This window comes from Solenopsis invicta, chromosome 16 (genome assembly GCF_016802725.1).
Source record: "Solenopsis invicta isolate M01_SB chromosome 16, UNIL_Sinv_3.0, whole genome shotgun sequence".
Taxonomy (NCBI): Eukaryota; Metazoa; Arthropoda; class Insecta; order Hymenoptera; family Formicidae; genus Solenopsis; species Solenopsis invicta.
In genome coordinates, this window is record NC_052679.1 from 14,552,185 (window position 1) to 14,578,772 (window position 26,588).

Sequence of the window (26,588 nt, forward strand, 5' to 3'; positions counted from 1 at the left end):
TTTAGACATTGTAAGATGATTATTGGTCATTAGTGTTCGCTGTGTTTTTATAAAAGCTGAATTTTAGTTTTGCAGATAACAGACATTTTTGCAGCTAGATGTACTTTTTGCGTATTTTTGAAAAGTGTGTTAAATATTAATTTTTTAACTTTAGTCTAACATGAAGACCTTGAATGTAAATTTTAAATAATATTATTGAATTCAATGTGTATCGTAATGTGTGTATAAATTTGGCAAATAAAGTCATATTACACGTGGGTTATGGGTGTAGTATATGATCGTCCGTTATATGTATCTCTCTTACGAGATATCTCATTGTGCACATTACAATTTCATTATAGACGTTGTATAATGTTTATTAAAAGCAAAAAAATCTGTTTACAAAGTTTTAAGTTTTATTTAAAAAATTTTTAAACCAAAAGGTTATTTAAAAAATTGTTTTTAAGTAAAATATATTTTATGATATGTTTATAAACCCTTATTTTATGGCACTTAACTTAATTATGTGCAAAATCTATAAAAGATCATTAATTTATTTTTTTTTCTTTATAAATAAATGCCTTTTATGACATTAATTGTTCTACAATCCTCTTGCTATTCTACATACCCATACTTTTTTCTCCAATAAATTGTAAATTGTTATACGTCTGCTCTATACACCCAATAAACTTCTACCTATAGGATGGTTGGTAGAACCCTATGACTAATAAATTGACATTAGTTGAAAATGTGTCGTTTTAATAATTGTTAAAAAACAAAATGGTATTTCATAATCCCCTCCTTTCCTCTATATGTATAAAGTAGATATATATAATATTAATACAATATTCCTATAATATTAAAAAATATTATATTCTCGGAATATTATTTCATTATTTTAATTTTTATTAATATTCGTCAATTTTCTAGGAATACTGTAGCTCTTATGGAAATGCAAAAGTTATTTTTTTTTTTAATTATATGTTTCAATTACTCTTATTATTTTTTCTATACATATAGACTAAAATAAATTATACAAGAGAAAAAAACATATTTCAGCGTATTTTATATATAATTATATCAGCCATTTTTTCTATGTACATATACATATGTGCGTTTACTCATGCACTTATATAGGTAAGCATTCACGTGCACGCGCGCGCGCGCACACACGCACACACATACACGCGCGCGCGCGCGCGCGCGCGCACACACACAGTTGTGATATATAAAACGTGATAAAAAAAACATATGTAAAAGTAAAGTTTTAAAATGTTATGAAATTTGAAAATTGACAAATAATCATATCCAAATTTTAAAAAATTATGTAATAAAAACTGTAATACACATTATTCACCATGTATTTTGAAACGCTACAGCAATTTTATGATGACCGTGACTTTCCCATGCGGGTCTATTTTATTACCAAAGTGGTCCGATATTACTATACAATGCCGATTACTTGCTTTCTTCCTCCTTTCATTTCTTTTGATCGGACATATGAATGAATTAATCGCGTATAAAAGAGGAACCAGTCTCGAAAAATGTTCAGAGGTCAAATTTTAAGACCGAAAATAAAAAAAGTATGATATTTCCTATTCTCAAAGTATGAACGTGTATATTTAAAATTTTCAATGTAACTTGTTCTCAACAGAGAGAATTATATTTTAATACATATTTAGTATATATATATTATGTTGAATACTTTACGCAGAATGATTTACAAGTTGTAAGATTATACCAGTCTTTGATAAGAGTGCTTCATATAACTATCAATTCACTTTGACACGTTGTACGAGTGCGATTGGTATCTATATGTGGCAGCAGCTTCAGACGAAATGCCACGAGAAATTGCCAACAAGTTACACATGCACAGGTGTTTCTTAAGATATCACGTGTCTGCTGCCATATGTTTGTCTGCCTCTCTATCTTTGATATTACATTATATTCGAGAGCTCTCCTGAACGCATCTTAAGTAAATTTAACTTCATATTCCATTCATCATGGGGAATTCTTTATATTATTTTTGTATACCAAATTATTATTAGAGCGTAACGAGTAAAATATCAACTTATTAATTTTTAGAAAGTTTTCAAAAAGATAAGATGTACATAATAAAGGAAAAATTTAATGTTTTTCACGTTTCTTAGAATGAAGGGGCATTTTCCTAATCTCATTTGGAATTAATTTGAATTAGTAAAAATTTTAAATATATGACTAAAATTAAAGATAAAAAAATATTTTTAAAGACTGCGATAAGACTGCGATAAACTGTTTACTGCGTTAAATCCTTTTCTTTAAAGATAGTATAGTTTAATACTAGAAAAATTAAAACAGTTAAATGCAAATAATTTATTTAGTTCTTTGCAAAATGATTTAGAACCAAAAAGTTTTATGGAGCTACAGAACTGAAAGCAATTCAGGGGAGCGAATGTTATTAAATTGGATAGAATGCGGTGCGTGGGCCCAAGCCGGATACTCGCCGAATGAATCTCATCCCAAGAGAGAGGAAGTCCGAATTAAGTCGAGAGTAGCTACTGTCAAGGGGTTACAACCAAGTTCTCTCTCTGGTATCCCATACAAACGATAAACTTATCGCGACCCCATTTGATTGATCGATAATATTCTAATGGATTATGGTATTGTAAAGACATTGTAATATTGTATTAAATTGCATTATAAAGTAAACGATAAAAATAGAAAATTAAAATCAGTAATAAAATGATAAAAGTGATAATATAGATAAAATGAGAAACAAGAATATAGAATGAGCATAATAAAAAAACAATAAAAATCTTTATAAAATATAGAATACATGTAATAATTTAAATTTTTAATTATTATATGTGTATGTGTGTGTATGTGTGTGTGTGCGCGCGCGCGTGTAATGTAAAAGGTAATATCTAGAAAAAACTTTGCTAAAAAGAGCTTAAAAATGTGAAGAAACACACTCGGTGGAAAATTTGAAAGTACAGAATGTGATAAAGAAGAATTAAGACTTATTAAAATCGTTTGACCCTGCGCTGCTTCTTACATCGTATACCACTCTTAATAGCTTTATGCTTTGAACAAGATATAGGTGGGAACAATCACAGAAAAGAAAGAAATAGCAAATCAGTTTCATAATAGAAAAGGATGAAAAGAAGAGAGTCTAAAGATTTTTTATAAAAAATTATTTATTATAATAAATAATATAACTATGTGCTTAGGATACCTTAATCCTAATTTTTAACTATATTGCTTATGTTTCCATATATTACATAATTATATTTCATTGATCACGTATTATAATTTTTATTTCACGTTTTTATAAATCATATTAAATATTTTACTATCTATGACATACTTTTATATGTGGTTGTACAAGATAATTTGTAATTGTTCACAATTCAACCTCTTTCGCAAATAATATCTACTACGCTCGGCTCCATCAAAATAGGATCCAGACATCTATGTACTGCACTACCTAAAATCTCGTCCAGCAAAAAGTGAACTACACTAGAAACAATATTAAATAAATAAATAAAATTTATTTTAATTTATATTTAATACTGTATATATAATTTTATATAAATACATAAATATTTATTTTATATTACAAATTGGAACCTTACTTTTCATCTGACACAAATCGCCACAAAAGAAGTTGCAAATAATGGGTGTCCACTTGGATTTGTTGTAAACCATACTTGCTGAATGTTCGCAATCTTACGCATTCGAGGAAAGTCTGTATATAAATATTACCAAATATTATAAATATTTAGAGAGAATTAATAATTACATATAATCTTATGACCTCATATAATAACTTTTTTATACAACAATAATACATATTTTTTCTGTATGATAATATACTATAATTTTATTTAACTGTTGTATAAAAAAAACTATTATTGATTTAATTTTTATTCAACTGAATGTAAGCATGGCAAAAGCACGAAACATATTGCGTAGTGAACGATGACAGAGTTGGAAGGATGAATCAACTTCATAAAGTGGATAATGACCGTGCTATTTTGTCATTGCGACTACTCTGCACCTGAGCGATCATCACATTAGTACATTGCCTGCTAAAAGTATTATTTTGTACGAATTTTTATCGCTTTATACTGAAAACAATTTGAACAAATAATCTACACAAATAAATAATACTGAAATAACAAATTAATACTGATCCAATTGATAAATAAATGATATAAAATAATAAATAAATATTGAACTAAATGAATCAAATACAATAATATGTTATTGAACAATATTAAATAAAATATTTTATCATTATTATTAAAATTATTTATTATTATTAACATCACCTTTAAACTTATTTTGATAATTCCTGTTAGAATAGACGCCTTGTTGAATTGTACCGATGAGAATATTTCAATTCGTTCGGAGAACAGTTTATGAATATTCGTCACTAGAGAGGAATCGATGTGACTGGGCGTATAGGACGACCAATTTGACCTGTAGTGTTGTCTAGACATGCTAACACTAGAACAAATCTTAATTGTGTAGTTCAAATCCAACATTTAACAATTAAAGAATAATAAATTTCAGAATATAAAAAATTACATATTACGTATATAGATATCAAAAATTTGTATTATCATATTTTATTCTAGATAACTTTACATGAAACTAGATATACTAAATAAAAAAAATTGTATCAGTGAAAATCTTTTACCTATGAGTTTTCCTACTACTGTCACTACTTCTATCGATCTGACCATCATTGTCACCATCATATAAAGCAGCAACTTGTGCATCAATGGCAGTTATATCTTCTACAACTCTCTTCATAACGGCTCTTACGGTTCGAGGTTCAATCGTATGCAACCAATCCCTGGTCTCTACAGATTTCCTCAACATTTGAGACACTGTCAATCCTTGAATTCGCACATAGTGATTTAATAAATTTTGTGCAGCTTCTTGAAAACGGTCGCACATTTCTGACCCAGGAGTTATAATATTTTCTAAAGACGTGTATTGATCAATACTGAAAAGATCATCCGTGGTCGTGAGCTGCAAAATATACAAATATATTACTATATTATTCATCATATATGTTTAGTTTATATATTAATTTGTATTAATTTATTTATTAATATGATATTTATTATTGCAGTTCATTTATTATTATTATTAATTATTATTATGCGTTGTAATTAACTGAAACATTTTGTAAATTTTTTTTTGTTTCTAAATACCAGATAACGAACGTTGCTCTCCTTATACTCAATGCACATTTTACTGAGCAGAAGTAATAGAGTGGGCGGAAATTTGGACACATCAGATCCGTTGCAAAATCCAGCTACTGTGGCCGTAAGATGATGTAGAAAACCGATTATTAATCCTTCTCTCACTTCATCCACACAGAAGCTTTGCAAAAATTGTGTTTTTAAACTGAATGACAAATCCGGTTGTAAAAATACCTGTAAAGAACCATTGTAACCAAATTAAATTTTCATTGTTCAAATTTACTATTATATAAGAAAGAAAAAATTATAAAATATATAAAAAAATGTTTTATGTATAATTACAGAATAAATTATATAAAAATAAAAAACAGAATATTTTTCAATATATAAGACTTTTGTTTAAAGAGATATAATAGAATATGTTTCTGAGTTGAAAATATGCATATTTGTTAAAAAAGTAAAATGTGAAATTATATTGAAAAAATATTGTTAAACTTTAAATGCATTTTTCTTAAAACATAATTTTTCAAAGCAATAATTACGATACCTGAAACATGGTTTTATTATATCAATTTAAAATTTTAAGGCTTGACACTTAAAATTAAGAAAAAATAAAAAATAAAGCTGTAGCAAATAATTTATTGTATATTATTTTTCGTCTAATGTAATATAAACAATATTGTACTACGAGAGAGCCGAATTTTAAAGTAATATTTTTAATAGCATTCATTTTTTAATAAAAATCGAATTATTTTGAATCACTCTACTATGGATGTTCGTGTATTTATTTATAATACATCATACTATTATTATTTATTTATTTTCATATTTATTCTACTTGTGCATCTTACTTTCTTAATGAAAAAAATATGTATATATTTTCAAAAAAGAAATATAATATTTATCTATTTAAATAAAAGTTGTAGATGTTAGTATATATATTTTATTTTTTGATCCTAAGATTCTATAATCTTTTAAATTACATTAGAAATTTAATTACAAAGTATTATTAGACGTAATTAAGAATTCTTCTTAAAAAAAAACTATATTAAAATCTAAAATTAAATAACATATAGTGATTAGAAATTTAAAAATATTTTGATTTGATGTAAAAAATAAATATAAAAATCAAATAAAGAGTTAAATATACAAACCAATAAATCCTGTAAAACTCCTTTAACTTTTTCTATAGTGGGCATAATAAGCATAGCTTGAAGTTCCGCTAAACCTCCATCGCCATCCTGTGTAACTTTAGCAGCTAAAGTCTGCCTTACTTTCGCTAAAATCTCGCTTAAGTGTTGTTTCAGATTATGTAAATGATTACGACATTGTTTCCGACCAGCATTTATAACAAGATCAGTGCCAATTCTGCAAAATGATTATATTAATTTATTGTATTTAGTTTATTATATTTAGTATTATATATACAGGACGCATGCACGTCAAAAGATTTGTACAAAATTTATTTTTCAAAATTTTGTATACGAGATATTTGATTACATCTAGACTCTAGACTTAGCGTATCTTATATACTTTTGACTTATAATCAAAGCTGTATACATATACAAGTATACGCACGCACGCACGCACACATATTTCAAATTATTTTTGTAATTTATTCAATGTTTGTTTTTCTTCAATTTACCTGGCAAAATCTGTTTCCTTGAACAACATTTTCATTGCTTGCAACCTGCGATGAAATCTGTCAAGAGCTCTCACCAAAATTGCCGTGTCAGCTACATCCTCCACTCGTTTGCCCATCAAATCAAAATATTTTTTCATATTGCTTACAATGAACTTATTCAAATGATCCATAGCTTTTATTTCAAAGTCATCAACTAAATCATTGTCTTCCAACATTCGATTTATAAACATATCATTGTAAGACGTCACAATCAAACCTAAATCGCTAAGAAATCCTGAAGAAGCCATGTCTACAAATTCTATAATGTCGTTTTCACACATATCTTTCAATATATCTAATTGTTCTGTTAATCTCCCTTCAGCATGTACCAAGAATTCAGTGCATAATGAATCAGCTGGTTCCTTCAATTGTAACAAAAGATCGATATTTTCAGCTAAAGCCTTAGTAGAAGCGTCTCTCTTATGAAATTGTAATCTGAGTTTAGATTTGAGTTCTTCTAAAATATCTTCACAATCTTTTTGGATGCCTTGAAAGGATGGCATGTTACTATACTGATTTAAAACTCTTTGCGCGTGAACATAATCTTGAACCGCCTGAAAAGCATAATCACTTATAATTTTAAAAATAAGTACATAAAAGATTTTATATTATTATATGTATCATATATTATACATACATATTCACATATAAAAAAAAGATTTAATACGTACTTCTGCATATTTTTCTTCGTTTATTTTGTCCTTAAGATTACCAGGGAGATTAAAAAGAAATTGCAATTTTTTCAACAAGCTATGTACAGAGGACAGTTTGGCAATTTGTTGTCTTGTTCCATGTAAAGTTGAAGAAATCTGCTCTGAAAAAGAAGTGATGCTTTCCATATTTGTTGCCAAGAGATCCATACTATCTTCCATCTCCTTGAAATCTGTCTTCATCTAAAATGTATTCAAAAAAGTAGAAATAAATCTAATATAATTTTTTGAAAGATGGCTTACCTTGCGTATGGTGTCAGTAGCAGATATAAATTTATTGTAATTTTCATATACCAAAGTCTGCATGTCCGAATGTAAAGCTTGAGTGTTTTTTTTTATTTCTGCTTCATGATCCATAATTTGCTTAAGTGTGCACTCCTATATACAACATTAATCAATAATACAAAAAATAACATCTTGCTTTATTATAAAATCCAAGATAAATTTTTTAAATATGTCTAATAACAATTTTATGTTAGAAGAATTTAACAAAGTAAAAAATAAAGAGAAGTAGAATAAAGAATGATTTATAGTAGAATTTGGCATTTTATGTGTAAAATATAAATAATTTACATTATATGTGTATGCATTATGTGTTATGTATACAAATTATGTAAACTATATTTTATGTGTCATTTAAGTAAATAATAATCTGGATTATTGAAGATTCAGATTTCATAAAAAATAGTAAAAATTATATTCCATTTATTTTTTATTTTTAATATTATATATTTTTATTTTATCAATATACTAAGATCAGATAAAGCAATTAGATCAGATTAACCAATCTTGCAATTTAAAGAGATATTCTAATCTAGAGCGCAAAAATAGCCTATTTTTGAGAATTAAAAAAATGCTGCATTTATTCCATACATTTTAATGTATACTAGAGTATGTATTTAATAAATATCTATAAATTTTGATATAAAATGTTTGTCAGTTTTTATGTTATATAAATTTAAAAATACATTTTTAGTCAACAATTTCTTAAAAACTATTGCAGCAACTTTTGCACCTATGTAAAATACACTTTTGTTTATACCAGGATTAATGAAAACTATTGCAAATTATTACAAGTGGGTGGTTTAAAAAAAAAACAATTCAATCAATTTTTTTAGCAAAATTAATTAAATTTAATATGCATGAAAAAAATAGTTAATTTATAAATATTGCAATCCTGATTTGAATGATAAATAGACAGATGTATTTTACATATACGCAAAAATTGAAATCGACAACTTCAGTAGTTTCTAAGAAATTGTATCAGTCAATTTAAAAAATATGTTTATTTTTTTAAATGGTATAATATACAAACTAATCAACATTTAACCATACCAAAAATTATAAACATTTACTAAATACATACAAGGAGATATATAAAATTGTAGAAAAATGTTTTCTTTAAAAAATTCCATAAAATAAACACTTTTTTTGTACTCTAGACTAGAATAACCTTTTAATTACTTTTCTATCTTATTTATTGTATCTATAAATTTTATTGAATAATTTTCTTTGCTTTATTCATCCTTTTTCCTTTATTTTGTATTTAATTTTAATTTAATGCTACATTTTTAATAATATTTAGCAATGTTTGTCGTACAGAAAACTTTTCCATGTCCTTATCTAAATTTTTTAAAAATTTCTTTGCTAGAAAAATAATCATGAATATTTTGTAATAATAACAATAACAATATTAAAGAACTACATTATCTTTAATCGCTAAATTTTACCTATACTTTCTTCAGCGAAAAAAATAAACACATTTTTGTATTTACTGTATATTTGCTGTGTATTTACTGTATATAATTGACAAAACCTGATATTTTTTCCAGAAACGAGAAGATACTCGAAGTTTTAAAATATCCAAAAAAGATATTCATAAAAATGTAAAAAATTGTTTATGTGTTATCAGAATTGATAAAAAATTCTCCACGAAAAAAAGATCTTAAGTACGCCCATAATCATGTTATCTAATTCATAATAAATTGCATTGTTTTTTAACATGAAAAAGATTCGTGTAAACATAACAATCCACGTAGACGTAATTTTAAAATGCGTGGCACAATCGTGGGTTTATAGAACCCAAACTTACCTTTAACAATTTTTGGAAATACATGTCAGAATTGAAATGTTGCCCATTGATATCGTAGGGATTATTAATACTCTCTGCCATGTTGTTAATCTTTCTCTCCAATAAATTAAATCGTAGTCAAATAGAAATCTCTCTGTACGATCGAAGCAATCAACCCGTCTATGATGTTTGTAGGTTAAGTACGCTCTACGCAAGGCATAACCTTATCCCGTCGTATATAAGCGCAACAAGTGCACGAAACTTCTCAAATAAATTTACAATATCTTTTTAAAAGAATACAGATATTGTCTGAATTTCATTGAAATAAGGACTTTGAAGTCCTCTCAATTTTATTCGTCACATCGAAAAAAAGCTTGATTAAAGAGGTAAGATTAAGTGATCGTATATCTTTCAATAAAATGAATTTTGAAATTGGAATAAAATATAGAAGGAAATCGTAAATTTAATGAAATTGCAAAAGAAAAACACGATTAATTTAAAATTGAGTCTAGTCTCATTACTTTTGCTTTTATTAATTGAAATTTTTTAGTTTCCTGTACTTAACCTCTCTTAAATTCAATGAGCAAAAGCAAAGAATATAATAATTAATCTTCTAGTATAACATAGATACAAATTATTTTTTTTTATTTATTTATTAATTGTGAACATCTGTGACACAATTTGTATTATTTTCAGGTGCAATAAAAATATATTTTGAAAAATTGATTCACATAAATGTTTCAAGTTAATTTTCGCATTAAATTGTAACTGTGAAGAGGAAGAACTTTTTTTGGAAAAAGATTTTTAGAAGTTATAATTTCAATTACAAATTATGAGAAAGACTTTTAATTTGAAAATCTCACAATCTTCGATAATAGCAATTGTATTGTGAAGAAGAGAACTATGATATCAAATTTTGATACATCAATTTAAACTTTGAGAAAGAAGAATTGAAGACTTAATCTTTGAATCAACTCAACTTTAAGCACAGAGAGATTTGTAAGGCTTACTTTGAAAGGTGTAATTTTAATTGCAAATTATGGATGAGAAAGATGTAAGAATTCCTTTATATCTATGGGCTATTTCAACCATGATGAAAAAGGATCCCATCTTCTCATATTAAAACTGTGAGAATGAAAGATTCAAAATCTGCTTGATTGTTTAGATTTATAACTACAATCTTGAAATACAAGTCAGATTTATTTACCACTTTAGTAAAGTGCTACAATATCCTAATCATGCCACATCCTTGTGTTGTTTGTGGCCGTTCACGTATGAATCCCAACAATCGTGAAGAAGAATACATGTTTTTTGGCTTTCCAGTGAATGATGAAGCTCGTTGTTGTCGTTGGCTAGAATTCTGTGGTCGTGAAGACCTCTACAAACTCACAAAGAAACAGCTTCTACAGCGTATGATCTGCTCAAAGCATTTCCAACCCCACGATTTTCTAAATGAATATTTGGATCGTTTAAATTCCACTGCAGTTCCCTCGGTTTATGATCCTAAGCAGAGCTTGTACAATATAGCATGTGTTCTTTGTGGAAGAACACGAAGAGATCCACCCGAAGCAGATTATGATGGAACAACCTTTCACCATTTTCCTGGAGAAGAATTCCGTTGCCTCAAATGGTTGGACTTTGTCGGTGTGGACTCTTATTATAGGCTAACAAGGAAGGAGATTCTTTTCTGCTACATCTGCTCCAAACATTTTGATCGTTCCCAATTTGTCCCAGGATTTAAAGGAAGATTAATAGATAATGCCATTCCCAATATTCGTGATCCAGACCAATTAGACGAAATAGAACCTGCTATTACCGAGTTGCAGGATGAACCAAGACTTTTTAATTCTCCAGATAAGGACAAAAAGTTGGAACCATTGCCTGTTAAAGTATTAGAAAGTCAGGCTTGTGCAGCTTGTGGTCGATTAAGGTCTGATCCAAAGAACAAGATTGAACGTTACAAATTTCATCCATTCCCAGCATACGAAATAGGTCGCTGTTTGCGCTGGTGTCAATTCTTGGGTCGAGAAGATTTACTCAAAATGTCACCTAACCAAATACGCAAACTTGTACTTTGTTCAAAACATTTTCAAATTGGTCAAAACTTCCATAAAGTTGGCCCTTGTGATGCAGTGCCTACAATTAAGAACATTTCCGAATCTGAAGATATTATAGAACAAAATGAGGATGATCAGGATTTCGGAGAAGATTCTTCCAAGGGCTTAAAGCGTTCCAGGCCACTAGTGTCTAGTAAAAAACCCAAGATCGACAACAAACCTGCGCCATTGGCAAAGAAACGAGGAAAATCTCGACGACCAACTTCCATTAATATTCCTAGACCTGTTGCTAACAATTTGGAGAACCAAATAATCAGAAAACTACCTCTTCCATCTTCTAATTGGAAGATCCAATTGACAGATCAATTGCAGCCAATTACAATCCCTGCAAACGTTACAAATAATCAGGCAAATGTTAAGAAAATAATATTTCCGTTTACTGGAGATATATCAACTCTTGGTGCTCCAATACCAGTTCATAGTTTATCAAGTATTCCTCCAGGTTTACTAATCAAGATAAACTTGCCAGAACAAGAACAACAACAACAACAACAGAAAAAATTGTCAAAGGTGAGGAAGCAAAGCAAGACAAAGAATGTGACAAAGAACAAGATAAATAAATCGAATAAACAAATTCGGAAGAAAAATAACGGTCAAACTTCTGTCACATTACAAGATACGAAACAAAATGTAGATAAAACTATAGTGGAGTTTCTATCAATATCTTCAGAACCAGAAGAGACTTTAAATTCTAATGAAAATAAAATGCAGGAAGAAACGATTCCTCATTCTTTGGAAGTTTTGAATATTGAAGATGAAATGCAGGTCAGTATTGAACAAAATATTTTTATTTGTTATTAATAACGATTACGAATATACAATTACTAACGTATTTGAGAATAGCAATTATTTGTAATTATTTGCAACTTCATAGTTATATTTTTAGTAATTACAGTTATCGATAATTTAGAACAATTAAATTTATATGCATAAACAACTTCCTTTCCTTATAAATTAAATACAAACGAGTTATACATAATTGTAATAAAATAACAATTTTAATTGAAATTATTGAAAATAATTCATTAATGAATAAATAAATGAAAAATAGTTTTTAATTATAATTATGATTGATAAATCACTTTAATAACTTTTAACACTGATACAGATAAAGAGAGAGAAGTATTTCGAAGAAGTAAAGAAAGAGAAAATAAAGAAAATTTCAGTAAAGAAGAACAAGGTAAAGCGACAGAAGAAATGTACAGGAACTATGAAAAGAACTATGTTTCCTATCAAGAGCGAGATAAAATGTTTCTTTAGAAAAATGACGCCGCTGATGCATCGGCTACCGACACAGACTAGGGCAACGCTGAAATTGTCAATCGTTAACATGGTAATTGATCAACTCTGAAATTTCGAATATATTTTACATTATGTATTTTAAAATTAAGATGTTTTTCATGATTGATTAGAAATTATATGATACAAGAAGATTAAGTTTTGGCTGATTTTTGGCTTAAACGTAAAGAAGTTCCAAGATGTACAAATTATATTATATAAATAACTTAGATTGAATCTAATCTTAGATTGAATAGATTATAAAGATTATATCGTAAATATTACATACAAGTACACATACAATAAAAATTTGTATAAAATATAAATTGTTTTTAGTTTTATCTTTTTACTTATGCCATAAGTTATAGCCCAGATAGCAAAACGTGATAACTCAATCTAAAGCAAATCATCGCGCAGATTAAATTGCTTGTTAATTGCTATTACGTTGCCTTTTATTTAATGCGACAAAAATGTTTTAGTCAATTTAGTATCAATATGCTGAGTTTTATTGTCGAGCAAATGTAGAAAAATTATTGAAGTCAATCTGTGTTATTATATTGCGGTAAGTTGTGTTTAGAACTTGCCATTATTTTAATTATATTTAATATATTTTAAAAATTGTTTATAGCAATCTGCGAGCAACATGACAGCAACATGTGAGCAACAATTCCCATTTATAACTTGTAATAAGTATAATACTGATAAGTTGTTGGAAACTTGCTGGTATTATATTTTAAAAACTATTGCTGGCAAGAACGTAATGGTAAGAGGATACCTCCTTCTGTTGCTTTGCTGACAACTAATATGAATATTTATGACAAGTTGTCGACAACTTGCAATTATTTGGCTATCTGGGAGGTAGTGTTATATTTATTACACGATTTACGAAGATTCTAATAATTTTTTTTAGGTGTAAACGTGAGAATTTTGAAGACGATTTTTCACGTTTCAAATGTTTTTTTATGATGAGTGAAACCGCTTAAGTAATCTTTTAGTATTATGTATTATATATATATATATATTTGTATATTTTGGAACTTTGTGTTGGACGAAAAATCATCAAGACTTAACATCCTCCTTTATGCATAACTCTTTGCTGGAATTTGTATATTTTCAGAAATAAACATCTAGTTTTCTTAACCAGATAAGTTTTTCAATTACGTTGTCATATTGGATAACGTTCAAGAATGTATTTATTTATATTTATTTGAATACGAGCGATTAATAAAAGATATTGCAAAATAGCTTTTGAAAATAAAGGAAGTAAAAAACCTAAAAATTAAAAGCTTATAATTTTTTAATATTTACAGCAAAAATTTAATTTTGGCAATATTAACAACGATTGTTGTTTGCTAATGATTTATATGTAACGCGCACGCGTGTATGCGTGTGTGTGTTTGTGTGTGTGTGTGTGTGTGTGTGTATGAAATTGTATGTATACATACATGCATACATACATACAGTACCGTTTATAAGTTTCAATAAATGCTATTTTTTTGCACAGAAAAGTAACTTTTTCTCTAGTTTTGATCCTATGGTATGAACCGTGGTATGTGTGTATATATAAGAAAGAAATAATCATAGTCTACGAAAATAAGTGATAGTGAGTTGGTTAAATGAACACTTTGATTAATGTGTTAACGTTAAGCGTTAATTCATTGTGATACAATCAAAAACATTGTAAGAAAATTTTAATTACATTTTGCAAATAAAAAATATTAAGTTGAATTTCATCTCTAATGTTAAATATAAAAACAATTTTTCTGTTTTATCTGTTTACAAATTTCGCTATTTATTGAAATTTTTGAGCGGTATTGTATACATCTATATATACTTAGCGGTTATTTTATAGTGCGAAAATATTGACAGAGAAATTGTGCTATAAAGGGGAAATGTATTTTTTTATTTTTTGTTTAAGATAAAGAAAATTTTTATATTTTGTATTTCATAAAAATACTCACTTTTCAACAATTTATAAAGTTGTATTCTTGATAAATAAATATACATTAACAAAATCTAAAGCAATTCTTTGAAATTAATTATGATGAGTAAAATAAGATTAAAAAGAAAAATGGTTATAACCCAAAGATAGCTCTCGAGTATGAATACATTTTCTCTGCCAAATGAAACAAATAGATCTTACAGAAAAAATTATATGAATGCTTCGTCTAGATAGATACATTATTGCATATTAATCATTAAATATATTATTTTTAAGAAATATCTTTCCTCTATAACATACAACACATCATCATAATTCGTCGTTTAAATAGTCAAAGAAGAAAGATAAATATGATTACTATTTCCTGAAAGATCTATATATGTTCATAGTTGAAGAATATTATTTTTACTATGTATTTATATAAGGCGTTAGTAATATAATAACTGTAACAATATTATTATAAATAAATTTTATGTTAAGCGAAAAAGCTTTAATTAATGGCTACATTTAATTCTTATTATATTTATTAAATAGAGTGTTTCTCTTATTATACATAATTATACTAATTATACATAATTTCTTGATGGAAAATAAATCAAGAAGGCCTGAATCATTTTTTTATTTTGCTTAATAAAGAAACGTTTGTTACGTCCGCCGGTTTTGTAAACTGGCGTCGTAATAGAATTAATATCGGCCGCTGTCACCAGCATGATTATGGCTGATTATACATGATATGCCCGTTCTCATAACAATTATTTTATTATTTAAAATATTTCCCCTTTTTAGGTAGGTTATATAAAAAAATTTTTTTAGAGTGTTTATTTTAAAAGTAGCACTTTTATGTTACGTTGAAAAGGGTGCGTGGTACAGGAGGTGAAAGAAAATGCTAGAAATTATATTAGTTTACAATTTTTATTATTTATAGATCTGCGTTGTTCTTACAACTGTAGTTCTCTAGTACATAAATTGCTTGGCACCGATGTACGCATTGTAGAAGAAGGAAAAGAAACAAAAAAAGGAAAAGAAATAAACAAAATAATTATAAAATATTTAGTTAATTACTTAGATAAAAAAGAATTTAGAGAAAATCAAAAGGAGAAGACTCGAGTTGGTGGATCGCTACTGATTTTCAGGTTTTTTAATTATCTTGTCTAAGTCTCGGGCAGTTTCGGGCTGATGTCAAGGTAGCCATGTCGGACGGCAGGATTTTTAATGAGCAGACTACCTTCTCTATTTTCCTCACCAGTATTTTTCTTTTTTGGTTATCGACACAGGATTTTCTATGAGCGAGTTTTGTTTTTTTATCATGAATTGTAAAGGCAAAGGTCTTGTTGGTTTCCTCATTGGCACGAAATTTGAGAGGGGTTTAGCTGCTCGTTTCCGGAAATCTAGTATGTATTTCATAGTTTGTGCGACGCGTTCAAGGAAAGAACGGGAGCAAGGTTCTGGCTCTTGACGTTTTTGGAGAGTTAAATTTTGAAAAGTAGCAGGAATTTCTACTGGTCGTTTCGATCCTTGCTCTTGTTCTGCTGATGAAAATATAGAGGGGTCGAAGATTCCAAAGAGGTTAGTTCACTTTTTAGACCTTTTAGAAAGGAACGTTGATCGGCTCGTTTCCCTCTGTGGGTTTTTCGACTCATCATTCCTTGATAAGTACCATATTTTTAGTATTTTGAAGGCTTGCCAATAGTAATTCAGAATTGTACATTTCTTACCGTCTCCCTTTTTTCCCCTTTGTGTTTAGAAAGAGAGAGAGAGAGAGAGAGAGAGAGAGAGAGAGAGAGAGAGAGAGTGTGTGTGTGTGTGTGTGGGTGTGTGTGTGTGTGTGTGTATGAACGTATGTGCGTACGTAAAAGACTTGAGAGACCAGAAGTGGAAATGATTTAATTTGTTTTTTCTAAAAAAATAAGAAAAAGAAAAGATTATAAGAAAAAAAGTTTCTTTATGCAAGTCTAGGTAGAAGTTTCCATTGGAAACAGGAGGTGCTCTGCCCCTGAGGAAATTAGTATTTGGAGAGGAGTATGAGTTCATAGGTCGAGGCAGCGAAGGCGCTATTTGAGCGGTGGCTCAGGAGCGCACACTCATGTCTCGTTAGGTCCTTAGGATAGAAATATTTCTGTCCTGGACAGGGCTTAAAGAAGCGCTGTTTGAATGGTAGTTTGTTCAGTGCACAACCTGGCCACTGTACATGACATTGGTTCGAAGAGGATCTTTAGGTATTTTGCGGGAGAGTAGAGACAAAAGGAGAGACATCTCAGAAGTTTCCAAGGAAAGTTTATAGTTATTAATTATTGATCCACCCGTTATCCAGTCATCGATCTGAAGTTTGGGAGGCCGCCCTGGTTTGCGCACTCACCGATCGGTTGTGTTAATGTAAATGATCTGATTTCCTTCGATCCCGTATTTATACGTGATGGTACGCCGGATATAATTCCCGTTTGGTCACGATGGTCCTCGCGCGCCTTGCGCGTGCCGCGTGGTTTGCGTCGCCATGGGATGACTTCACCCAAGTAGTACAAACCTCGTCAGCCAAACGTGAACGAACAGATCATTCGGAGAGTCTGCTATCAATTTCTGTTGCTAGAAAGGCAACAGATTTCACACAGACTCTGCAATATCTGCGGTGTCAGCAAACTGCTGTCAGAAATAGAACAGAAACTGTTGGCATTTAATTACAGCGGAAATCGAGCAAATAGTGTTGACAGTACTGTTATCAGATTGGCGGTAGAAATCAAGTACAACCTGCGCAACACAATCTGACGGCAGACTGGCAGCAGAAATCGAGCACCACGTGCTGACAAGACCTGGCGTCAGATTGGCGGTAACAAACGAGCAGGATCGACGCGACAGACTGGCAGCACCACGCAAACACGCCGTGTTGCCAGCACCTAATGTCAGATAGGCGACAGAATTAGAGCAAGACCTGTACAATACAATCTGACGGCAGATTGTTAGCACAAATCGAGCATCCCGTGCTAACAGGATTTGACGTCACGCTGGCAGCAGAAATCAAGCAAACCGAGCTATTTTGTATATTTTTAAATTGACGTCACTCTTCATGAATTTATTAAAGGCTTATTCAAACAAACTTGCATAATTGCATGCATAAATAACATATTCATAAAGAAAGCAATTGATCCATTTTTTTATACATTTGCTTTTAATTATTGGACCAATCAATTTCTTTATGTATATGTTCTGTCTGTTTCTGTTTGCATTCTATACGCTGCAATTTCTATCTGCACCGCGATTACATACAGGAATCCGTATCTATTTGCATGTATTGTGTCCAGATTTCTATCTGCATCTGCCCGCATATATAAATAATTAAAACCCATTCCTGGCCATGATCCGACTAACAAAAATAGTCAAAAAAATTGGAATTGGAAATAGGACCAAAGCATAAAAAAATTTTATTGACGTAAAAAGAACTTTTCAAAACTCAATTTTGCAATTAATTGGTATAAATAAATTATTAAAAATTTACTTTAAAAGAGAACTGATTGCGCCAATCGATTCTACAGGAAAAATTACTAAAGAAACGTTGCAAAAATAAATTTTACAACTAATTTGTTTATAATAATTAAGAAAGCGTTATGCATGTTTCTTGATTCATTTTTTGAGTAAAATTAGTTGGAGTAATCAGTTTTCCTCTACAATCCATTTTTAGTAATTTATTTATAACAATTAGTTGCACAATTGATTTTTGCAAGCGTACTTTTTACGCCAATGTATTTTTTATGCTCTAGTACTATTTCTAATTGTTGTTTTTTTGACTATATTACTTTGGGCAGAAACAGGTTTTAATTATTTACATAATTTATACAGTTTATATAGTTTATTTTTAAAATACTTAAAGCTAAATAATTAAAGGGCTACTGAGAATGTTCGCGCGATACTCAACACGATAAATTTTTTTCTGTTAAATCAGCTTTACTTCAAATATAACTTTTTATTAATGATATCACAAGTGTACGATTAGCTTAGTGTTAGCGTATTAGGTTATTGTCCCGAAATCTTAGGTTCGAATCCCGCCGGCGCCAATGCGTTTTTAAAAATTGTAAAATAATACGTAATCGTAATTAGTAAAATAAAATATATGCAAATTAGATTAACCTATATAATAAAAATAAGAATAAAATCTGCAAAAAAACTAAAAAAAAATTTTTTATAATAAAAATTTTTGAAATTTTTGAATAAAAATGCTTGATTTTTGCTACCAACGTGACGTCAGAACTTGTCATCACGGCATGCTCGATTTGTGCTAGCAGTCTGCCGTCAGATTGTGTTGCGCGTGTCATGTTTGAATTCTACCGCTTATCTGGCGTCACGTGCTAGGAGCACGGCGTGCTCGCCTGGTGCTGTCAGTCTGCTGACATAAAATATCAACAGGTTCTGTTAACAGAACGTAAGCAGAATTTGAGATCAGTTGAGTTCAGTCTGTCAACACGTCGTGATCAAATCTGCCGCCAGCCTGCCGACACAGTGCTAACACTTTGCTGACTGGGAAAAGTCATCATTATATCAAAATGACATCAGTATAATTTCAAAATGATTATTAAAAATCATTTTTTAAATAGTGATATAAAATTGATAAAATTTTGATTATGAAATTGAAAGATACACTATTTTACATATTTTGAATTCATAATGTTTCCAGTATTTATATTTGCATGTTAAAATTAAATAAAGATATTCAAATATAGATTGTTCTTTCCAACAATAATTTTACAGTCATGAATAAAAAATAATTTTCATAATTTATAATTGTTTTCAAAAAAATTGAAAAATGTTACTTTTTCATAATAATTTTTTTAAAATAAAATACAATATATAATTAAAATTAAACAATATGTTTAAGTCATTGTTATAATTTGTAAATAAATTTGTTTATATAAATATTTTTATATTTATTATAACTAAAAACAATTTTATTTACAACTAACAAGATTAAATAAATTAATATTTTAAAAATTAAGTTATATGTAATGACTTTAAAATTAATTTATTTACGTTAAAAGTTGAATAAACAAAAAGTAAAAAATTACGTTATGATTAAATGAAATAAAAAGTAAATTTTAAAAATCATTGATATTAAATTAGAATTTCATAATTCTTTGAAATTAGATTACTCTAAGTACTAAAATAATTATAATATAAATTATCAAATAACTTTATTGATTTTCTTTAAATTAAGTCTGTATGTAAAATACGTATAAAAATATTTTTTAAAGGGAAAGAGTTCTTATTGTCATTATTAATTACCACGTTACTTGCTTGTTAGCATCATTGATTATTAAATTGTCTTTTAATAACATAATGTTACTATTTCTTATTCAATTTAGAACTGTGTTTTAAAACCGAAAATTTATTCCTGCTATTCCATGAAAATGCAACATCAGAGTAGCCCCTTCTACATATCTCTTCTCCCTTTCCGATCCTCGCGCAGTCCGTATTATCTACGTACGCGTTGTGTGTATGTGTGGTATAGTTGGTAGAAAGAGAGTTGCGACAATTATCCGGAAATCGCCATTAAGGGGGAAAATATATAGCTACATAGCGGCAATTTCAAAATATGAGCAAGCAATACTGTATAACACAGTGTATATACAAATGCTTTTTAATTTTGACACAATCATACAGAGCCATTTTTTCATATACAGCAAACATTCTTAACCTTAATTTCTGCACAATTTTGAAAACCATGTCAAATGATCGATATTATTTATTCATGAGTGGTCGAATACATCTAGCTTTGATAGAAGCAGTGTTTTACGAGTTGATACTGTGTAATACTGTGTCACACAGTGTATGACTATGTTTCGTTGCTGGAAAGCTCTCAATAACAATGAAATAAAATTTTAACTTTAAATAATCATTACTTTTTTTAAGTATATATAAGTTTTTTACATTTTGAGTTCTACGACTTACAATTAGAATTATATAATTTAAAAAGATTATTTTAAGGAGATTTTTATTTTATGTAGCAGAAAGATTATGCTAAGAAAAAATTAGTTTTATAAATATACCAGGATCAAATACTTAACTCAATCATTTTAAATTCCTCATAAGTTGTTATATAAAAAAAAAATGTTTAAAAGAAAAATTATATGTTAATAAAAAAATAATTATTACATTAAAGTGTTTTGACATCCTTCTGCTGCACAATGTATCATCTCACTAAACAATGTGTACAGAAAGACTATTTAACATATTTTCTTTAATATTATTCATTAGTCTACATATAAAATGACAATAATATTTGTAATAACAAATAGAATGTTAACAATAAGAAATAAAAAAATAGATAAATTTTTAAAACAATTTGAGATTATATTTGTATTTCATTATTTTTATTATTTATTAAGAAATAGTTAACTTCTTGGCTTTAAAAAAATATTGACAAAAATTACACTTGTGTAATTAATATTCTTTTCAGAATTAATATTTTTTCTAGAGTTTGCAAAAAGGTTGCAAAAAAGTTTGTATCAACTGACACACGTAAACACACTCTTCAACCAAAGATGATTAGGCTGCGTTCGGGAATACACACCAAGTTCTTCCGAGTATCATTTTATCCTTGTTTAGCATTCAGTGAACAACAAAGATAAAACGACAGTCCAAGGCACTCGGTGTGTACACCCAAGGACTTTGATTCTGTCCATGGGGAAATTTTTTAAACTGAGAAGTCACCACTTTCTACATATTTGCAGTTCATGATTAATGAAACAACTAGAGCTTATTGGTTGTTACGTTAATCATGAACTGTAAGGCCCAGTTTCACAACTTTGGGTTTAACCCGAGCTTAGTTGAACTACCGTCAAGTTTAACGCCACGGTTAAACTTCTATCGCGTTTCACAACCAGATTTTAACTCTAGGTTACATAAACCTATAATCTATACGAAGAAACTTCAACAGACTTATCTTTCTTCTAGAACAAGTAGTGTGATTGGTTGTTACCGAAGAGTAGGGAATGAGATATTACAGGTTCTATACACCAAGGCAAAAAATAATGAACAAATTTAAAAGTTTTAAAGTTTTCTTCTTACATGTTTCCAAATCAGTTTGAACTAAACAATTAAATTCAATTGTTACTGTAAAAATTTACACTTTATTAAGTACATTAAACATTGGAACACTAATTAGAAAAAAATTTCTCATAAAATAAAGAACAACAGATTAGAATGAAAGACAAAATTGAGTTTTGAAAAAAATAAATAAATCTAAAAGACAGCCACTCGAAATAAAAAAAAACTGTTCTTTGGAAAAACACATATATGGTCATCGTAATTATAGTATGTAATCTATAAGTACTAATTTAATAATATTACAAAACTATTTTTACTGTTCTGTTTTATGAGAAATTTCTTCTTTGATTTCTCTTAAGACTGCAGTAACAGATTCCTTGGTTAAGCGAAATCGAGCATAAAAATCAATGTCATCAAATTCTTCAATATGACGGTCGTCTTCTAATTATTCTCGGGCGTCGATTTATTATTTGCACAAAATCTTCATCGTCAGATGACGATAACATATATTCCAGAGCCATATCTTGCAACATAACCTTTTTACAATTTCGTGGAGATATCAGCCATGAAGTACAATACTCGAAAGATTACTGAAAGCAGTGGCGCTGCAGTATTAAACCTCGGTTATCTACCTTAAACGCCCGAATTTCGCTGTTCAACTTTAACCGCAGTTTAACAACGTTAACCGAGGTATAAGACAGTTGTGGGACACAATATTTACCGTAAACCAAGTTTAAAGGTTTAAACTCCGGTTAAACTAAGTTGTGAAACTGGCCCTAAGAATGTAGAAAGATAGCGACTTCGCAGTTTGGAAAATTTCCCCATGGACAGAATCAAAGTCCTTGGGTGTACAGGGGGTCTATCATGTAACATTTTCCCTAGGGCGGAAACGTGAAAAGTGAAAAGTTTCACGTGAACTGCACGATCATGTACGATTCCACGGAATCATGTAACTCACTCATGAGCGGAAATATGAACTTTTTCACGTGAACTTTTTCGCCATCAGCCGTGATGGCGAAAAGGTGAAAATTTAGGGAATTAATAAATTGTATGTATTTTGAAATAAAAATGAAAGTGTGGTAACAGTGTGGTAACAGTTTGAAGAGGTATTATTGAAAAGGTTAACCTTTTTGGTATTTCATTGCGTTGATAGGATAAAGTAATATATACATAAATAAAAATAATGCTTTTGTGATGTAATTAGGTTTGATATTTATATTTGACAAATTGATATTTTGCTAATTATATAGAATGAGGTTTCATCAAATGCAAATTTAGATAAAAATATACTTTAAACGCGTTTTGATACACAATGATATAAGAAAGGTGCGTCTTGTGAAATAGAATATTAATCAATCATGTAAGTGTTTATAACTTATAAATTTGGAAAATATATGTGTGAGCGGAGAATTCAGTTTTGATCAAGGTCCATATTTTAAATTATTCAATATTTTTTAATTAAACAAAGTTAAATTTAATAACTAATAAAATTAATTTACTTTAAAATTTGCACACATAAAAAACTAATTAAAATTAATTTTAAAAAACAATGTTTGAATTAAATTACAATGTAATTTTGAGTATTAGATTACTACATAAGAAAATAGTTGTTACAATATATGGATCATTAAAAATAAATGTAATATATATTATATTTGTAAATTAAGTTTATGCAATATAACTAAGGAATATTGCTATTTATTTATGAATATTTTTTTACCATTTTTTTTATATAATAAAATTTTTACAATAAAAGTTATACTGTAAAAGCAGGTAGAAACCTTTTTCACGATCGCTTGATAGTTGCAATAACAGAGCCTCTAATGGTGAATTTCGGAACGCAAACTAAACTTCCGCGAATTATTCATACATAATCGCTGTGCGTGAAAAGATTCACGTGAATTCTCTATGAGTGAAAAATGAAAAATGAAAAGTGAAAAGTGAAACGTGAAAAGTGAAAAGTGAAACGTGAAAAGTTCCACGTGAAATTACATGATTGACCCCCAGCTCTATTTAATCTATCTAACCTAATTGATAGCTAACCGGAAATTTCCCCCTTAATGGCGGAGCTAATCAGTATTAGGCACATACATTGTCGCAACTCTTTTTATACCAACTATAATGTGTGGTAACCGCGCGCCGCGTATACCGTGGAACATACCATACACTATTTCGGTGCGTGTACATACATGTTGTAGCAGGCTACAACGACTACCCGAGCTATCCAGTTACGTGTGACTTTTTGAAGGCTGATGAAAACACGTGTATCAAAAAGTGATATAATAGTAATGTAAAAAAAAGTTTAAGGAGATTCACTATGTAAAGGTTAAATTGTTATCATGAAATCGTTAAGTGTTTATATATACTCTATTAATTAAGGCGTTCGGAAGGAGGGCATTAGATGTAATAAACATGTAAATATATATATATATACTACTGTGTTCAAAAAGTAAGGTGAGTTTTTAATTTAAACTTCCCGCGCTAATCGATTCGAGCAAACTGTTTTATTTTTATGTTGGTACTACTGTTAGTGACATCTGTGCCAAATTTCATGTGAATGTCATCATTAGTCATATAGTTACGTTTGTGTTTTCTAAACGACTAAAAGTGATTTTGGCGATTTTTACAATGTCTGATTTTGCTGAGCAAAAAAGTGCCATTAAATTTTGTTTGCGGAATGAAATTTCGACTGCGGAAACGTGCAAAATGTTTTAGAGGGCCTTCGGTGAATCGACTATGTCGCAGAAAAATGTTTATAAGTGGTACAAAGACTTCAAAGAAGGCAGAGAACATGCTGATGACTTGGAACGCTCCGGACGACCATCAACGTCAACTGATGAGCAACACCCCAGATAACAATTTGTGACGGCTCACGTCACCCTCACAGCGTGATATCACGTATGCTTGCAACATCGCAGTCATATTGCCCTATCAATGTGATAGCGGCACGTGTGCGTGCATGGAAGGTGGCATTATGAAGTCATGCGTGAGAAGATGTATGAGTGATCGAAAAGAATATTTTATATATTCTATCGTTGTGTATGATTGTATATTTATCATGGTGTATTTTTCATGGTGAGAATTTATATCACCCTTACGTGTGATACTCACACGTGCATGCACCAATGCAATCACTTTGCCTGCACAACGTGACGAAGTAAAAAATGACCAAAATATTAAATCGTCATGCATTTTACAATTTTATATAATGTTCTTATTAATATAACAATATATAAAAAATATATATTTTAGTATCATAGGAAACATTTTATATATGATTTTTTTGTAATTTTTATTGCTAATTAATCAGAAATTATAGGACAAATACAGATTCTTTTTTACTATAATTTTTAAATAATTTTCAATATAAAATTTATATATAACAGACATAATTTATATATAATATAGTTTTATATTATATACACATAATACATTGTCACGCACTTTTCGGACGCCGGAGAGCAACGGCGAAGTGCGCGATCAAACAAGGTAGCGGAGACGCTACACAAAGCGCGCGCGAGAGCGACGAGAATACCGACAGCTAGATTCCAACCAGATCGCGAAATTGGGCGCCAGACGCGATTACGCCGGTCGCGTCGCCGGGTTCACTTTTCCACGCTAAACGCCAATTCGTATCACGCGATAACTCGTTACACAAAAACGGAATCGTCGCTCGCACGCGGCCAGCTAGCTCCTCTAACCGGTAGAGGGGCGGGGTAGCGGAGACAGGGACGAAGCGGCTCTCTTACTGGAGGAGACGGGTAGGCGAGAAATCAAGCAAGATCAGGCCGATATAACAGACAGAAATAACATGTATTGTAGCATATGACAGAGACAGAGTAGAGCCAAACGCGAAGGAATTTTCAGTCGAAGCAAGCAAAGAACGGAAAAGATGAAGAGAGCTGACGAAAACGAATAAGCGGAACGCGAAAATTTACTTAAGTACTACAATGCTTACGCTAGCGGCGCGAACAACGACGGTTGGTCCCGCGCGGAACGAGACAGCCAATCACGCGCGCTCGGAACAGCGCGGCGAGAACATACTCGGCGAACTTTCGCTAACAGACCGCAATTAATTCAAACGCAATGCGATCCAAGATACCCGGTGACGGCAATGCCGTCGTCGCGGTCACAATGCACAATTCTCGCGAAGACGCGCGACACGACAACGCACCGATAACGCGGACGGTCGTATGATCACGGCCGTAACACGACTCGCGCACGTGCGCGAGGGCTTTGCGGCTTCCCGGGAAGCCGGTCGCTCGCGAACTTCTACGGCGGGACAGCCGAAACACCCGCGGCAGCCGACAGCTGGATGCCTCGACGAGGTCTCGCGCTTGAGGTGGAGAGCCAGCCAAACACCAAGAAGCAAGGTGCGTTCAATCGCCACGCGGCGGACGCACTCGCACACGAACCTAATGGCTCCACCTCAGAACGCGAGCCGGTCGACACCGACAGCTCGTGGCTTTACACGAAGGTTAGGGGGTCACCTCGACTTCCGCACGGTCCTCCTTCGGGTCCTCGGGTGTCCTCAACTCGCTCGCCAAGGCCGGGCACTCCTTCCGATAGCGGACAGGCTG

General features: G+C 30.3%; 2 protein-coding genes and 1 long non-coding RNA gene across 3 annotated transcripts; 1 reads left to right on the top strand and 2 right to left on the bottom strand.

Annotated features, from left to right (window-relative positions):
* Positions 1-3,181: 3,181 nt before the first annotated feature.
* LOC105197357 (vacuolar protein sorting-associated protein 51 homolog) lies at positions 3,182-9,858 on the bottom strand. The gene is made up of 10 exons (XM_011163659.3): positions 9,664-9,858; positions 7,815-7,949; positions 7,533-7,754; positions 6,823-7,415; positions 6,332-6,545; positions 5,187-5,411; positions 4,664-5,001; positions 4,293-4,470; positions 3,594-3,706; positions 3,182-3,477 (listed from the first exon to the last, which is right to left on the bottom strand). Exons 1-10 carry the CDS (start codon positions 9,742-9,744, stop codon positions 3,369-3,371), a joined length of 2,208 nt encoding a protein of 735 aa, XP_011161961.1. The 5' UTR covers positions 9,745-9,858; the 3' UTR covers positions 3,182-3,368.
* Positions 9,808-13,466, top strand: LOC105197358. Its single transcript, XM_011163660.2, has 3 exons — positions 9,808-10,028; positions 10,339-12,524; positions 12,868-13,466. The coding sequence occupies exons 2-3, from the start codon at positions 10,881-10,883 to the stop codon at positions 13,108-13,110; spliced, it is 1,887 nt and encodes a 628-aa protein (XP_011161962.1). The 5' UTR covers positions 9,808-10,028; positions 10,339-10,880; the 3' UTR covers positions 13,111-13,466.
* Positions 13,467-15,872: 2,406 nt separating this feature from the next.
* Positions 15,873-16,747, bottom strand: LOC120359697. The gene is made up of 2 exons (XR_005576469.1): positions 16,695-16,747; positions 15,873-16,624 (listed from the first exon to the last, which is right to left on the bottom strand). It is a non-coding gene; the product is annotated as an uncharacterized LOC120359697 (long non-coding RNA).
* Positions 16,748-26,588: the final 9,841 nt, after the last annotated feature.

What these genes read in the sequence shown, in the direction of transcription:
- LOC105197357 (XM_011163659.3), bottom strand. Translation starts at nt 9,744, where the DNA reads ATGGCAGAGAGTATTAATAATCCCTACGATATCAATGGGCAACATTTC. An exon ending in ATTTCCAAAAATTGTTAAAG is followed by an intron (nt 7,950 to 9,663) that starts GTAAGTTTGGGT and finishes TGTTGTATATAG; the next exon opens with GAGTGCACACTTAAGCAAAT. An exon ending in ACGAAGAAAAATATGCAGAA is followed by an intron (nt 7,416 to 7,532) that starts GTACGTATTAAA and finishes TATGCTTTTCAG; the next exon opens with GCGGTTCAAGATTATGTTCA.
- LOC105197358 (XM_011163660.2), top strand. Translation starts at nt 10,881, where the DNA reads ATGCCACATCCTTGTGTTGTTTGTGGCCGTTCACGTATGAATCCCAAC. An exon ending in ATATTGAAGATGAAATGCAG is followed by an intron (nt 12,525 to 12,867) that starts GTCAGTATTGAA and finishes ACACTGATACAG; the next exon opens with ATAAAGAGAGAGAAGTATTT.